The sequence below is a fragment of the Haliotis rufescens genome, unplaced genomic scaffold, assembly GCF_023055435.1.
Source record: "Haliotis rufescens isolate VD_foot unplaced genomic scaffold, xgHalRufe1.0.p SCAF_10, whole genome shotgun sequence".
NCBI classification, from domain to species: domain Eukaryota; kingdom Metazoa; phylum Mollusca; class Gastropoda; order Lepetellida; family Haliotidae; genus Haliotis; species Haliotis rufescens.
This window is the reverse complement of record NW_025963780.1, coordinates 18,862,746-18,878,437: the sequence shown is the minus strand read 5'-3', so window position 1 is coordinate 18,878,437 and position 15,692 is coordinate 18,862,746. Positions and strand designations below refer to the sequence as shown.

At 41.8% G+C, this 15,692-nt stretch overlaps 1 protein-coding gene across 2 annotated transcripts in view; it reads right to left on the bottom strand.

Moving 5' to 3' along the window:
* The window catches only part of LOC124143101 (5'-AMP-activated protein kinase subunit gamma-1-like), a 404,245-nt gene that overhangs the window by 373,215 nt on the left and 15,338 nt on the right, over nt 1–15,692 (bottom strand). Inside the window, exon 1 of one of the 2 annotated variants that reach the window (XM_048387885.1) lies at nt 3,053–3,238. The exons of the other annotated variant lie outside the window; for it this stretch is intronic. Coding sequence (XP_048243842.1) covers nt 3,053–3,214 — 162 coding nt within the window. The 5' untranslated portion in view covers nt 3,215–3,238. Of the gene's footprint in view, nt 1–3,052; nt 3,239–15,692 lie in introns of those variants that run through there. 2 annotated transcript variants of the gene reach the window in all.

Here is a 15,692-nt window from a genome sequence, read left to right as displayed (position 1 = left end):
AACACGGCATCCACAGGGCTTGGCCACTCATGAAAATATCAACTTTGTCAGGTTTATTAATGAGATTAACATATTACTTGATAAGAAAAGTAAATGTTACTTTGTGAAAGTATATTCTTACTGATCTACATGATCTTACTCTGAAAACTAATGTGTGAGATTCTCTCTGTAAGTTTCTGTTACAAGGTCAAACTTGAGGCTCTTGATTTTTAATTTCCGTGCCAACTCATGTAATTAACCAATTCTAACCTGGAATCCCCTTTATGAACATAACCTCCATGAAAGAGTCTATGGCAGCTGAATGTTGCATGCTAAACATGGCACAACGCTTCACCGGAACAAGACAACTCCATCATGCTAATTCAGACAACCTTGCAAACAATAGGAAAAAAACACCCTTGGGGAAAATTGAAAAGTGCTTTGTATGCATCATGCATAGGGCTGTCTAAATCACAATTTAATGACTACCCATTCTAAAGAACATCTTTCCACTGCAGCATCCTCTTGATACAGAAGGTGTATAACAAATACAGATTTCAAAAGGGCAAGATATGTAGACCAAGAAATGTCAATAGCCCGGTCAGGGCACTTGCAATTATTAATTGGCCGTATGTGCCAAACAGTCATCTAATCTCTTGTTACTTACATCTGCAGTCTTAGACTTGCACAAGTCTCTTAGGCAATGACTACTCATTTAAATAATAATTCCTTGATTTCAACAATAAGAGCAAGTTGTCCTTCAATAAAAACTGGCATCCTTAGATGTCTGCTCATCTCGACTTGCCTTTTGTAAGGCTAGAATTACTATACATCCATGGACTTATCAGTCAGTGGACTTGGAGCACAAGCATAAAATGAGTAGGCTTGCCTAAAAGAGAGATTTTACAGACACTTCAGTCACTTCAGTATTGCTGAACCACACAAAATGGCCAATGTTGTACAGACCTTTATACCTGGCTATTTAGGAGATAAACATACTGTGTGTTCAGTGTAGAGCTAGGAAACCAGTAGATTTAACCCCCGCTAAATGGAATTCGGAAGCAAACTCACATCACGAGGTTTCAAATATTAAATTTAGTACAGGGAATTAACCTAAATTTACAGATATACCAATAATACGGCACAGCATTAATCAATACTATTATTTTTATTGCAGTGCTCATTTATTTCATATTCCTCTAAAAATCATAAGCACAATTTTACAAAAGGTAATGAGGCAAATTGACCTGATCAGTATGCAAATTGACAAGGTACTCTACGACTAGTCAGCTCACCAATCTCAAAAACAATACAAACACAAAATTAAATGACTTGAGGTTAGGGCTGGGACGGGTAACTCGGGTACTGAGTAGGACCTGGGTACCCACAGGACTACCCGGACCGTGGTTAGTCACGTTATCTATTGTTTAATGGCAAAAATTATCTTGAACTCTATGGTTACACTATAAGTCACTAATGTTTGAATTTCTTTCTGACTGTGCAGCCATTCCTTCTGATTTTTCATATGGTTGAATAAAGATATAACTTATTCAACTTCAGTGTATGGGTGACCAGATTGTTTAATACATGTATCTAAATACGTTTTGTCAGGGTTATGCTAAAAATGTTCCCAATCGGACATTTTGAGACATCTCCTGAGGCCTGGGTACCCGGGTAGGGTCGGGTAATACAAGGGTGGGTACCGGGGTAGTAAATTTGGACTCCTCCCAGCCCTACTTGAGGTGAGGTGAACAGGGGTTTCACTTCTATAGTGACATGCATGTGTCTTTGGTTGCTTGTAAAAGTCCAGATTAAAACTGTTTATATTGCTAGCCCACTGAGATACTCAGTCACAGTTTAACACAGACCCATAAAAGCATAGTATCTGAGCTATACTCTGAGCCAACTAGTCCTTGTTTTAGCCCCTTTAATGCAGATCACCAGGCAGGGAAACAACAAGTACCATCCTTTTATATCTTGGCATGACACCATATCTGGCCAGACCAGATTAATAGATATTATGAGCAATACCGTATATTGACGTCATAAGCGCCCAGGGCGCTCATGACAGGCCAGCAACAAGGGAAGAACATGCTTAAATTTAGGCTCCTTTCATGGTGTGTCTTTGTAACTTTTGATAGGACATCCAATTGTCAAATTTTGAAACATCTTTAGGACATTTTAGATGACAAATAGTCAATAACCTTTTAATTGTCCTCAAAACAGCCCCATTAACTTCAAAATATTTTTGTTTTAAAACTTAGCCTTTTGACTTTAGTGTACATATGTATCCCCCACGTCACCTGTTTTTGAGCCTCACCTTTTTTCGAGCCCCTCAACAATACGTGACCACGGCCTTTGACATTGTCAAAATTTAATCAAACTTGTTTTCTGATGATAATTTTGCATTGGAACAATCGTATACATGTACCATTTATGCATCAGCTGATCTGTGTAAACTCACTGTCTGTAATGTTATGTGACTGACTAGATCTGTTGTCCATCTGTCTATAACTTGACTAATGTCGGGGCTCGGAATCACGTGACAGTAACAAGAGCCCACCGATAGACTTTTCTCTCTTGGCGAAGCATTATCTCTAAACAAATAACAACATGGTCATTTGACCTTACAAGCGCCAACAGGATTCTTTTTCTCAAAAGTAAGACTTGATTTTAGTCTACAATACTGGATCGTTATTAAATGAGAAATATTTCTTAGGGGGCCGAAAACCCACTACACAAGGATGTGTGTGTTGTCAGAGCTTTGTAGCGCATTGTAATTATCGTCGCCGTCGTTGTTGGTATTATTATTAAAATGAACCAATGGGTTGGTAGACTCAAATGAATATGTTTATATTCTTTTTTTATCTGACATCAGACTTTTGAAATGCTTCCTCGTCCAATTCCCCTTGTCGACGACAAGAAGTAAAGTGGTTGTGCACGCATAGGCTACACGTACAACTATGACTTTACTGGAATCAACAAGACCGAAAATATGCTTTTCCGGTGAAAATGCCAAAAGTTGCACTTTACTCGCAGCATACTAAACTGAAACATTTGAGAACCGACCTACCTGTGCTAAGCCGAAGACGTCAATTTCATCACCGATGTCGTTGACCTCTATGACAGGGGGCATATCGAAGAGATACAAGTGCTCCTTTTCTACACTAACGTCAAGCAAAATATGGTCTTCAATCTCGTCGGAACTCCAAGATCCACGTTGTCGATACGCCATTTTTAGTATTGTCTTGTAAGTAAACCACGCTCCCACTCACCCGTCTCACAACATTGACAGCTAGGCCTACTTACATAATGACAGCTCCTGTAAAAGGCCGGGTCAGTCCACCTGCTTTCCGTGGAAGTGATCACGTGACAAAAGTTTTGATTTGGTAATCTTTCAAACCGGAATCAGTTCGTTTAAAAACGGATTGGGTTAAACGCGAACAAGAACACCAACTGTTTTGGATGTCTGTGTACCTTATTCGGCAAGACCATATCTTATTTCTTTTACGGAATGAGTCTTGTTTTATAAAAATGGAAAACGATGAAAATTGTTTTTATTGTTTATATGTGCATTGTATATTTAAGTGTCCCATATAAAGATACCTTTAAGAGGATGAGAAATAAGAGACTTTCGGTCAGTCATAATCAAAATGATATTTATTCAACATCGGTTTTGTTCTGTACCAACAATATTGTGATCAGTTTTGCCGCGATGGGCCTTTCTTTGTTTCTTTGTCATATTAGGCCGCGCCTAGCAATATTCCAGCTATATGACAGCGGTCTGTGAATAATCCGAATCTGGACCAGACAATCCAGTGACTGATATTTAGGTCAACGATCCACGCCCTCAGGGTACGATGACATGCATTCTACAAGTCATGGAGCAAGACCACCCGATTCATACCTCTTACAACAAGCACCGCCTCCGTGGTCTAATGGTAGAGCGTCCGCCCGGGAAGGTCCGGCGTTCGATCCCCAACCGCGTCATACCAAAAAACGTTAAAAGATGGTACTTCTTGTCACCCTGTCTGGCGCTCGGCATAAAGGGGCAAAACAAGGACTGGTCGGCTCGGAGTCCGTATACTGTGTCTGAGTGGGGTATTCATGTTAAACTGCGGCATGGTATCTCAGTGTGCTAGCACTATAAATCGGCATCAGTCCGGACTAATATACAAGCAGCCACACACACACACACACACACACACACATACACGTGCATGCACGTCGCTATATAAGTGCAATAATCTTGGACGCGACGTTAAACTCCATTTCACCTCACCATCTTACAACAAGCACAGATTGCTGGGAACCACGTGTTACACAGAATTTCTCCTTTTTTTTGTAACCACGAAGCAAAACGTTTGCTCATCCGACCGAACATCTCGGTTCGACTCCAAACAGGGCACAATGTGTAAAGCAGATTATTTTTTACATGGCTGAAATATTGCAAAAGGCGGTGTTAATTTACCCCGATTACGATCTCCGGTTTCACCAATGTAGTAAGCGTCCAAGAGCTGCGGCACTTCAGGCTTAGCTCCAACATCAAGCTGACAAGTATTAAAAACCTGTCCATATATTTGAAAAGACATTTACCTATGTAAATACAAATGTAAAAAATATTTGTTGTAAAAAAATATGTGCATGCGCATAGCATATATTATTCATGTCAATGAACTCTGGACAATGTGGCCTTCATTCCTGAATAAACTTCTTCTTCTTCTTCAAGCTGACACGTTGATATAATTGGAACACTGTTCAAAGCAGCGTTAAACCCAACTCACTTACTCCATCAGTCACTTAGTAACTCAGCCACTCACTCACTCACTTATCCACCCACCCAAACACCCACCCACCCACTCACTCACTAGCTCACTTGCCCGCCCGCCCACCTATCCACTCACTAAACCATCTACTCTAGGTTGAGAAAGGACGTAAAACGGTTTAAACGAATAATATTAGGTCATCTTCATATTTTTGGTGTGTACGAGGGGCAAACCACACAAAAATGCCTTTGATAAGTTGTCTGATTAAGCTACAGTGCAAAGTTCTTTCATAATTTGATCATTATTGCGCTAAATTCAACGTGTAAACGTTGCTGCGTTGCTGCTGAGAATGATGAAGAAGAGCCGGAGCTGACGGAAAACAGGCAGAGTTCCTTTCCGTCTTTAATTTTATTATGGGAAACTTCTTATTGTTTTGCCAGGGAGCAAATATATAAACGGAGAGGCAAAAGAAAGTATACAAAGTTTGTTTTAATGTAATTGAAAAAAGAAAGAACTCTTGTTAAATTTGATTATGTTTAGTTAACCATCTTCATTCCTGCAACAGTTTTTGGCTGGATAATTTTGTGTAAAAATAAATAGGTTCAATGAAGACTGGGGTAAAAAATGAATATACAATCCCATGCCATCTACCATAATTTGGAATGTTAATTTTTGTCCCGAAAAATTGAAGGATTTTCAAAGATAAGATGTCTAGCGTCCCGATGAGCAGTGTATTATGCCATTTGTTTTATTTAAAAAAAGGTTTGAATCAAATTATATTTAAAAAATAATACCACGTATAGAAGTATTCTTTGAGTGCTGACTAATCGCCAGTACAGTTAATGTTGCTTTTTTAATAATATCCCTAACTTTTCCCTATATTTTCAAATGAAAATCAAACCTATGACAAAATCAACCGAGAGGTATAGTTTCTTTGGCTCCTCAGTTTATTTTCAAGCGGACGAATCTGTGATAATAATACATTTATTTACCCCGCGGGCGGTAATATAGGACCGGCGAAACAAACAAAAACATCAAGATGGCACTTACCTCTGTGTTTTATTGCTTTATTACTGACCATGTGAATCATGGCATGTATGTGTATGATCTTGATATAGACTAGAGGCTGGTTTTATTGTTTGATTGAGGCTTGATCTCAGTTGTTGAAAATCTGACATTTTTATCGCTCATGTGAAAAACATTACCTTAAGTGGTTCTTTTAAATATATCTGTCATCGACACAGCTCGGAATCCAGGTTAATCCAAACTCAAGGTTGTTATGGATATATATATATATATATATTATTATACGAGCATATGTGTCATACTGATTTTACGAAAAGAGTGTCCGAATTCTTGTATTTCCCGAGCGAGGGCGAGAGTAATAAATGAATTCTGGTCCCGCATGAAGATCCGGGTTAGAATAGGTCTTCAGCTGCCCATGCTTGTCGATGCGCAGATTGATGCGCATGATGTCAATCACTGGATTGTCTGGTTCAGACTCGATTATTTACAGACCGACGTCAAAAAGCTGGAATATTGGTGAGTGAGGAGTTAAGTTTCTGTAATGAAACAGCGGACGGTTTAGGGCTTCATAAACTTTAAAGAGAATTTCGGAACAACAAAACGAATGATTACTCTTGATGAGGTCAATATACGAAAACAAGGACTCTCGGACCCGACCCCTTCGGCGGTCTGACCACCTCAGGAGTCGGGTACTTGCCTCCTGGGGTCCTTGTTTTCGTATACTGACCTCTAGATTTGTATAATATCAATTCGCTTACTTTTAACAATGTGGATAGCAAAGGTGAATATTGATATATACATTTGAATCCATCTTTTTTTCTTGTATTTAAAGAATAATAGTGAAGGGGTTGACAAAAAAAACCTGCTTACCCTCACACGTCTGCCGACATATTTTTTTCTAAACCAGTTATAACGATAGCATTATTTTGCCGTTACATGGCGCAAGGATATAGCCTGAGTATAACAATACAATCTTATTATGAAGTCGAGGATGACGTCACACAACATCATTGCTACCATCACGTGATACTGTTAACTTCTCGGTTCTAACAGTAAAGAGCATTGTTGTTTTCTTCAACTTGTTATCGACCCGTAAACGGCGACTATGCTTGTCGTAAGAGGCGACTAACGGGATCGGGTGGCCATGCTCGCTGACTTGGTTGATGCATGTCCCGAATGTCTGGTCCAGACTCGATTATTTTCAGACCGCCGTCATATAGCTGGCATACTGCTGAGTGCACCTGAACTCGTTTTGTTTTCCCAAATTAGTAGAACACACACACACACACACACACACACGCGCGCGCGCGCGCGCATGCAATAAGCTCTGTGTGAAATCGTTTGGACAACACAATATAAAAAGGAGAAAAAGGACGACGCAAATGTTTGATGACAATTACAAAACCGCTACAGGGACTCATCTTTCTTTCAGTACAAGGGGCGGTCGGGTAGCCTAGTGGTTAAAGCGTTCGCTCGTCACACCGAAGACCCGGGTTCGATTCCCGACATGGGTACAATGTGTGAAGCCCATTTCTGGTGTCCCCCGCCGTGGTATTGCTGGAATATTGCTAAAAGCGGCGTAAAACCATTCTCACTCACTCACTCACTCTTTCAGTACAAACAGATGAAAATAATTAGTCCGTCTATAATATCATATATACAGCCTTAACTGAAAAGGAAACTAGATGGCACAGACACAAAGATGATTTAGATCAAGTTAAAATCAAGTCATTGCACGATATTCAGGTTTTATAGTTCGACTTAACATGGAATATGACAGTTGTTGCGAAAATAGCTTTTTGAACAGTGTCCCGCATACTGATTCGAGAGACAGATGGTATACTACATACGAAATACCTTCCTTAAAGGAATCGCCATTCAGCTACTTTTTAAAAGCTTCTCGTAACAGCAACCCATGCTTGCCGTAAAAGGTGACTAACGGGATCGGGTGGTCAGGCTCGCTGACTTGGTTGATACATGTCATCGATCCCAATTGCGTGGATCGATGCTCATGATGTCAATCACTGGATTGTCTGGTCCAGACTGGATTATTTACAGACCGCCGTCATACAGCTGGAATATTGCTGAGTGCGGCGTTAAACAACAAACCAACCAACCAACCAACGTAAGGACACGAATGTTCGTATGATAACGGTATCAATAATTGCTTGAAGCAGTCGTAAAATACCATCTCCAGGCGACGTTGCTAATATAATAATTCTATCGCTCTGTGAGGCAGGGTCAAATCGCTGTTATGATCATGAATCAGACAGTGCGCCGTTAATCGATTAACCTCGAACCACATATGTTCGTTGTTCCAGTGAATGTGGTTATGTTAACAACACTGTTGTGTTTACATTTCGCTAATAGTCAATAACAATGGATGTGTATAGGCATCTACACGGCCAGTTGGTCTAGCTCTGAAATAAGGGCAAAGAAAGTATACATCCATGTTTGATGATGGCTAAAAATGAAAACAAGAACAAATGGATTTTCGATGGTGATGTTTTTGATACGGGTATGTTTTGGACCTTGAGGAATCTCGGCGACCGTTTTCAATCTAGTAACTTTTTGAGAAGGTTTGTAATAATTTGGTCAAATCCAATTTTCAAGTGGATACTTTCTTTTGACGGGGAGTTTATATTGAAAGATTTTTCTTATTGATTGTTACTGCATTTAATGCAAGTATAAGTCTCATGAATTGCATGTATATCCAAAATACGCATGCAACATGGCAGTTCCAAGAAGCCCGCGTGGGAGGAATTAAGACAAAAACAAGGTCATTGTTCCACTGGAACACTGAAGCTGATTCAAGAACAAGCAAAAATGAGAAAAGGTACACACGGTTTCATTGAAACTGTATGTTGTATATAAGGCGCGAGGATCCCGGGTTAGAATAGGTCCCCAGCAAACTCTGCTCGTCGTGAGAGGAACAAAATGATCGGGTGGTCAGGCTGGTGATGATGGTGGTACATTGTCAGAGCGACGCCGGTCATGGGAAGGTTTATTGGTGCCTAACGCATTAAGTAATTTTGAGACAAAAACAAGATTTCAGTATTTAGGTCTGTGGCGAGTTAGGGTTTCAATTCCCAGAGGTTGTAGGGCCAGCTGAGGGTCTCAATATCTCACTCACTCACTCACTCATTCATCCTCCAACCCAACTACCGATCCACCCACCCGCTCTCTCACTTGTCCACCAAACCACACACCCAGTCACTCACTAGCTCAATCACCCAACCACTTACTCACTCACCCACTTACCCACCCACCCACAAAACCAGCCACCTACTAACTCACTCACCCACCCAGCCACTCACTCGTCCACAAAACCAGCCACCCACTAACTCACTCACCCACTTACCCATCCACCCAGCCACTCACTCGTCCACAAAACCAGCCACCCACTTACTCACTCACTTACTCACTAGCTGAACCACCCACCCAGCCACTCACTCGTCCACAAAACCAGCCACCCACTTACTCACCCACTTACTCACTAGCTGAACCACCCACCCAGCCACTCACTCGTCCACAAAACCAGCCACCCACTTACTCACTCACTTACTCACTAGCTGAACCACCCACCCAGCCACTCACTCACGAACTTACCCACCCACCCAGCCACTCACTCGTCCACAAAACCACCCACCCACTAACTCACTCACCCAGTCACCCACCCACTCACTCGTCCACCAAACCACCCAGCCACCCACTAACTCACTCACTCACCCACCCACTCACTCGTCCAGAAAACCACCCACCCACCCACTTACTCACTCACTATGGTATTGGTCTAAAATCGAGTTTAGCAGCACCGCCAAACTGTTTACGTACATAGTTGGAGTGGTTGTGTTTATCTATTGGTTAACATCTGACCCTCTGGCGAGACAATGACCCCAATTGACCTTGGTAGCTACAGCAGCTGATAAATCTGTTTTGAAGCAGCGCATGGTCACTGTTAGCCCAGACACGAGAGAATATATTTAAAAAAGGAGTCCAACTCAAGTCTAGATTGCCTCAGCCTGAAGTTAAGGATTGTCCTGGGCTCCCAATGGATTTGATTTATTTTTAACTTTGTAGATATATATTTTAAATAAGATAACTTTATTTCAAAGTCTAAATGTCAGTTTAGATTACGCTATCGACGTGTTCGTTCACCAGCTGTTCTATGTGACGATACTCTATGCTAGGCCCACAGGGTGACGGTAAGAAAAATCCAGTCGAGAGTGAATCGCCGCTTTGAACAGTATATATTTCAATTATAGATCGGAGTTAATCAGGAAAGCCCTGTAACTGACGCAGGACATGGCCTTTACAAGAGGTTGGTATGGTGCTGACAATTAAAACAACAAAATCAGGGCTAATCTGGGATTCGAACCCACAGCGATAAGTTTCTGGCGCTCCTGAGCGACGCAAGTCTAAAGAGCGACGCCAAAGACGATTGGGTCCCCACAACCAATCAACGAACAAACATACTTCGGTACATATATACTTTAACCCGCCAGGGACTTCGTTTCCAGTTTAAATCAAATATAAAGTCCTTTGACACCTCATTAAACCGGACGGCGCCGTTCCCTGTAAAATCGACAACGGTCATGATAATCGAATCGCGGATAAAAACCCCCCGACCCTTTAACCATATGTACACATCACGAACAATATTCGTCCGGAATGCGAGGTTCCGGTTTAATGGGATCCGGACTAGCGAGGTTTCACTCAGTCTGGATTCCTGGTTAGGCTGCGCTTGCGGTAGCGCAAGCACAGTCTACCAATGGAACCAGGCTGGATTTACTGTATACGAATTTCAAGGTGATACATTACGGTAGAGGGAATACGGTAACCGCAGCCATAAAACGTCTGTTTATTCAACTGGTGATACACAGCGCAATACTTACAAATCACTTCGCTTGCATGGAACATTGGCGGGCATTGATTACGCAATCAAATGTTGATCTCTCACACGCATCTATTCATATGCTCAACGCGTGTAGGCATGCCAAGGGTTATTTTTTCAAAGGTTGTCGTAGCTAAACACAAGCGCCGATACAGAATTTGGAAAGGTATGAGTGCATTATTTTATTTGGCAATTCGCGTTCGGTAATCTTGGAAAATATATCTCAAAATGAGTTAGTCTTTGTGTTATTATTACGTTTAGTGTTAGTGTACCCCATCACCTGTAAACTTTCCGAATGCACAAACGTGAACTTTTCTTAACCTATGATCGTGGGTTTCAAATTCCGTTTTGCACCGATTATGTTTCTAGGTTTGTCAGCACCTTACCCGTGCTCGTGGGTTTCACCGAAGTGGTAAACGTCTGAGGCCTGCATCACATCGGGCTTTCCTCCTACATTAGGTTTACACACTTTGACACAAGAATACCGGTAGTGTTCAAGTGTCTCACTCACTCACTCACTCACTCACTCATTCACTCACTCTAATTGAATAATCAGCATTTATCTGCCGCGGGGCTTAACTGTTGTGGCACCTGTCAACGTCCACATTGTCCCGTGGCAGATGGGTCACACAAGGCTATATAGATTTGTGTGAACAGTAGGTAGTGGCGACAAGTGGAATATAAACACGGGCCTTCAAACGTAGAAGGGTGAAATGTTACATTTGTGGAATTAGTAAACATGGTAATGGTTTAATGGTTCATTATCTACAGGCGGATATTTTCGCCCACGCCACTTACATGCATATGAGTGAGTGACTTCGGTTTGACGCCGCTTTGAACAGTATTTCCGTTATATCACAGCGTGTCAGTGAGTGAGTGAGTAATTTTGGTTTGACGCCGACTTTAACAGTATTTCCGTTATATCACAGCGTGTCAGTGAGTGAGTGAGTGAGTGAGTAATTTTGGTTTGACGCCGACTTGAACAGTATTTCAGTTATATCACAGGTGTCAGTGAGTGTGTGAGTAATTTTGGTTTGACGCCGACTTCAACAGTATTTCAGTTATATCACAGCGTGTCTAGGCGTGAGTGAGTTCAGTTTGACGCCGACTTGAACAGTATTTCAGTCATGTCAGTTATATCACAGCGTGTCAGTGAGTGAGTGAGTTTGGTTTAACGCCGACTTCAACAGTATTTCAGTTATATCACAGCGTGTCAGTGAGTGAGTGAGTTTGGTTTAACGCCGACTTCAACAGTATTTCAGTTATATCACAGCGTGTCAGTGAGTGAGTGAGTTTGGTTTAACGCCGACTTTAACAGTATTTCCGTTATATCACAGCGTGTTAGTGAGTTCGTGAGTAATTTTGGTTTGACGCCGACTTGAACAGTATTTCAGTTATATCACAGCGTGTTAGTGAGTTCGTGAGTAATTTTGGTTTGACGCCGACTTGAACAGTATTTCCGTTATATCACAGCGTGTTAGTGAGTTCGTGAGTAATTTTGGTTTGACGCCGACTTGAACAGTATTTCAGTTATATCACAGGTGTCAGTGAGTGTGTGAGTAATTTTGGTTTGACGCCGACTTCAACAGTATTTCAGTTATATCACAGCGTGTCTTGGCGTGAGTGAGTTCAGTTTGACGCCGACTTGAACAGTATTTCAGTCATGTCAGTTATATCACAGCGTGTCTTGGCGTGAGTGAGTTCAGTTTGACGCCGACTTGAAAAGTATTTCAGTCATGTCAGTTATATCACAGCGTGCCAGTGAGTGAGTGAGTGAGTTTGGTTTAACGCCGACTTCAACAGTATTTCAGTTATATCACAGCGTGCCAGTGAGTGAGTGAGTGAGTGAGTGAGTTTGGTTTAACGCCGACTTCAACAGTATTTCAGTTATATCACAGTGTGCCAGTGAGTGAGTGAGTTTGGTTTAAATGCCGACTTCAACAGTATTTCAGTTATATCACAGCGTGCCAGTGAGTGAGTGAGTTTGGTTTGACGCCGACTTGAACAGTATTTCAGTTATATCACAGGTGTCAGTGAGTGTGTGAGTAATTTTGGTTTGACGCCGACTTCAACAGTATTTCAGTTATATCACAGCGTGTCTTGGCGTGAGTGAGTTCAGTTTGACGCCGACTTGAAAAGTATTTCAGTCATGTCAGTTATATCACAGCGTGCCAGTGAGTGAGTGAGTGAGTTTGGTTTAACGCCGACTTCAACAGTATTTCAGTTATATCACAGCGTGCCAGTGAGTGAGTGAGTGAGTGAGTGAGTTTGGTTTAACGCCGACTTCAACAGTATTTCAGTTATATCACAGTGTGCCAGTGAGTGAGTGAGTTTGGTTTAAATGCCGACTTCAACAGTATTTCAGTTATATCACAGCGTGCCAGTGAGTGAGTGAGTTTGGTTTGACGCCGACTTGAACAGTATTTCAGTTATATCACAGGTGTCAGTGAGTGTGTGAGTAATTTTGGTTTGACGCCGACTTCAACAGTATTTCAGTTATATCACAGCGTGTCTTGGCGTGAGTGAGTTCAGTTTGACGCCGACTTGAACAGTATTTCAGTCATGTCAGTTATATCACAGCGTGTCAGTGAGTGAGTGAGTTTGGTTTAACGCCGACTTCAACAGTATTTCAGTTATATCACAGCGTGTCAGTGAGTGAGTGAGTTTGGTTTAACGCCGACTTCAACAGTATTTCAGTTATATCACAGCGTGTCAGTGAGTGAGTGAGTTTGGTTTAACGCCGACTTTAACAGTATTTCCGTTATATCACAGCGTGTTAGTGAGTTCGTGAGTAATTTTGGTTTGACGCCGACTTGAACAGTATTTCAGTTATATCACAGGTGTCAGTGAGTGTGTGAGTAATTTTGGTTTGACGCCGACTTGAACAGTATTTCCGTTATATCACAGCGTGTTAGTGAGTTCGTGAGTAATTTTGGTTTGACGCCGACTTGAACAGTATTTCAGTTATATCACAGGTGTCAGTGAGTGTGTGAGTAATTTTGGTTTGACGCCGACTTCAACAGTATTTCAGTTATATCACAGCGTGTCTTGGCGTGAATGAGTTCAGTTTGACGCCGACTTGAAAAGTATTTCAGTCATGTCAGTTATATCACAGCGTGCCAGTGAGTGAGTGAGTGAGTTTGGTTTAACGCCGACTTCAACAGTATTTCAGTTATATCACAGTGTGCCAGTGAGTGAGTGAGTTTGGTTTAAATGCCGACTTGAACAGTATTTCCGTTATATCACAGCGTGTTAGTGAGTTCGTGAGTAATTTTGGTTTGACGCCGACTTGAACAGTATTTCAGTTATATCACAGGTGTCAGTGAGTGTGTGAGTAATTTTGGTTTGACGCCGACTTCAACAGTATTTCAGTTATATCACAGCGTGTCTTGGCGTGAGTGAGTTCAGTTTGACGCCGACTTGAACAGTATTTCAGTCATGTCAGTTATATCACAGCGTGTCTTGGCGTGAGTGAGTTCAGTTTGACGCCGACTTGAAAAGTATTTCAGTCATGTCAGTTATATCACAGCGTGCCAGTGAGTGAGTGAGTGAGTTTGGTTTAACGCCGACTTCAACAGTATTTCAGTTATATCACAGTGTGCCAGTGAGTGAGTGAGTTTGGTTTAAATGCCGACTTGAACAGTATTTCCGTTATATCACAGCGTGTTAGTGAGTTCGTGAGTAATTTTGGTTTGACGCCGACTTGAACAGTATTTCAGTTATATCACAGGTGTCAGTGAGTGTGTGAGTAATTTTGGTTTGACGCCGACTTCAACAGTATTTCAGTTATATCACAGCGTGTCTTGGCGTGAGTGAGTTCAGTTTGACGCCGACTTGAACAGTATTTCAGTCATGTCAGTTATATCACAGCGTGTCTTGGCGTGAGTGAGTTCAGTTTGACGCCGACTTGAACAGTATTTCAGTCATGTCAGTTATATCACAGCGTGTCTTGGCGTGAGTGAGTTCAGTTTGACGCCGACTTGAACAGTATTTCAGTCATGTCAGTTATATCACAGCGTGCCAGTGAGTGAGTGAGTGAGTTTGGTTTAACGCCGACTTCAACAGTATTTCAGTTATATCACAGTGTGCCAGTGAGTGAGTGAGTTTGGTTTAAATGCCGACTTGAACAGTATTTCCGTTATATCACAGCGTGTTAGTGAGTTCGTGAGTAATTTTGGTTTGACGCCGACTTGAACAGTATTTCAGTTATATCACAGGTGTCAGTGAGTGTGTGAGTAATTTTGGTTTGACGCCGACTTCAACAGTATTTCAGTTATATCACAGCGTGTCTTGGCGTGAGTGAGTTCAGTTTGACGCCGACTTGAACAGTATTTCAGTCATGTCAGTTATATCACAGCGTGTCTTGGCGTGAGTGAGTTCAGTTTGACGCCGACTTCAACAGTATTTCAGTCATGTCAGTTATATCACAGCGTGTCAGTGAGTGAGTGAGTTTGGTTTAACGCCGACTTCAACAGTATTTCAGTTATATCACAGCGTGCCAGTGAGTGAGTGAGTGAGTGAGTGAGTTTGGTTTAACGCCGACTTGAACAGTATTTCAGTTATATCACAGTGTGCCAGTGAGTGAGTGAGTTTGGTTTAAATGCCGACTTGAACAGTATTTCAGTTATATCACAGCGTGCCAGTGAGTGAGTGAGTTTGGTTTAACGCCGACTTGAACAGTATTTCAGTTATATCACAGTGAGTCAGTGAGTTTTGTTTGACGCCGCTTTTTAAGTCTTTCAGTTAATATATCACGGCGTCTCATCATGATGTTGGAGGAAATCCCGAATTGATGCATGCAGTTCTTGGAAATTTACCATTTTGGTGAATCTGGGATTCGAACCCACGATTATTGGGTTCTGGCACGCCCAAGGGACACAACTAAGCACAGAGAATTGCGTCGCTTCAGACGACTGGGCCACCCGCGCCCCCTGCCATACATGAACGTAGCCACGCCACATAAAGGTGTCATATGTGTGCGGAGCAGGATATATTCTGGCCAGCTGACCCAGTTAACAGTTTACCGG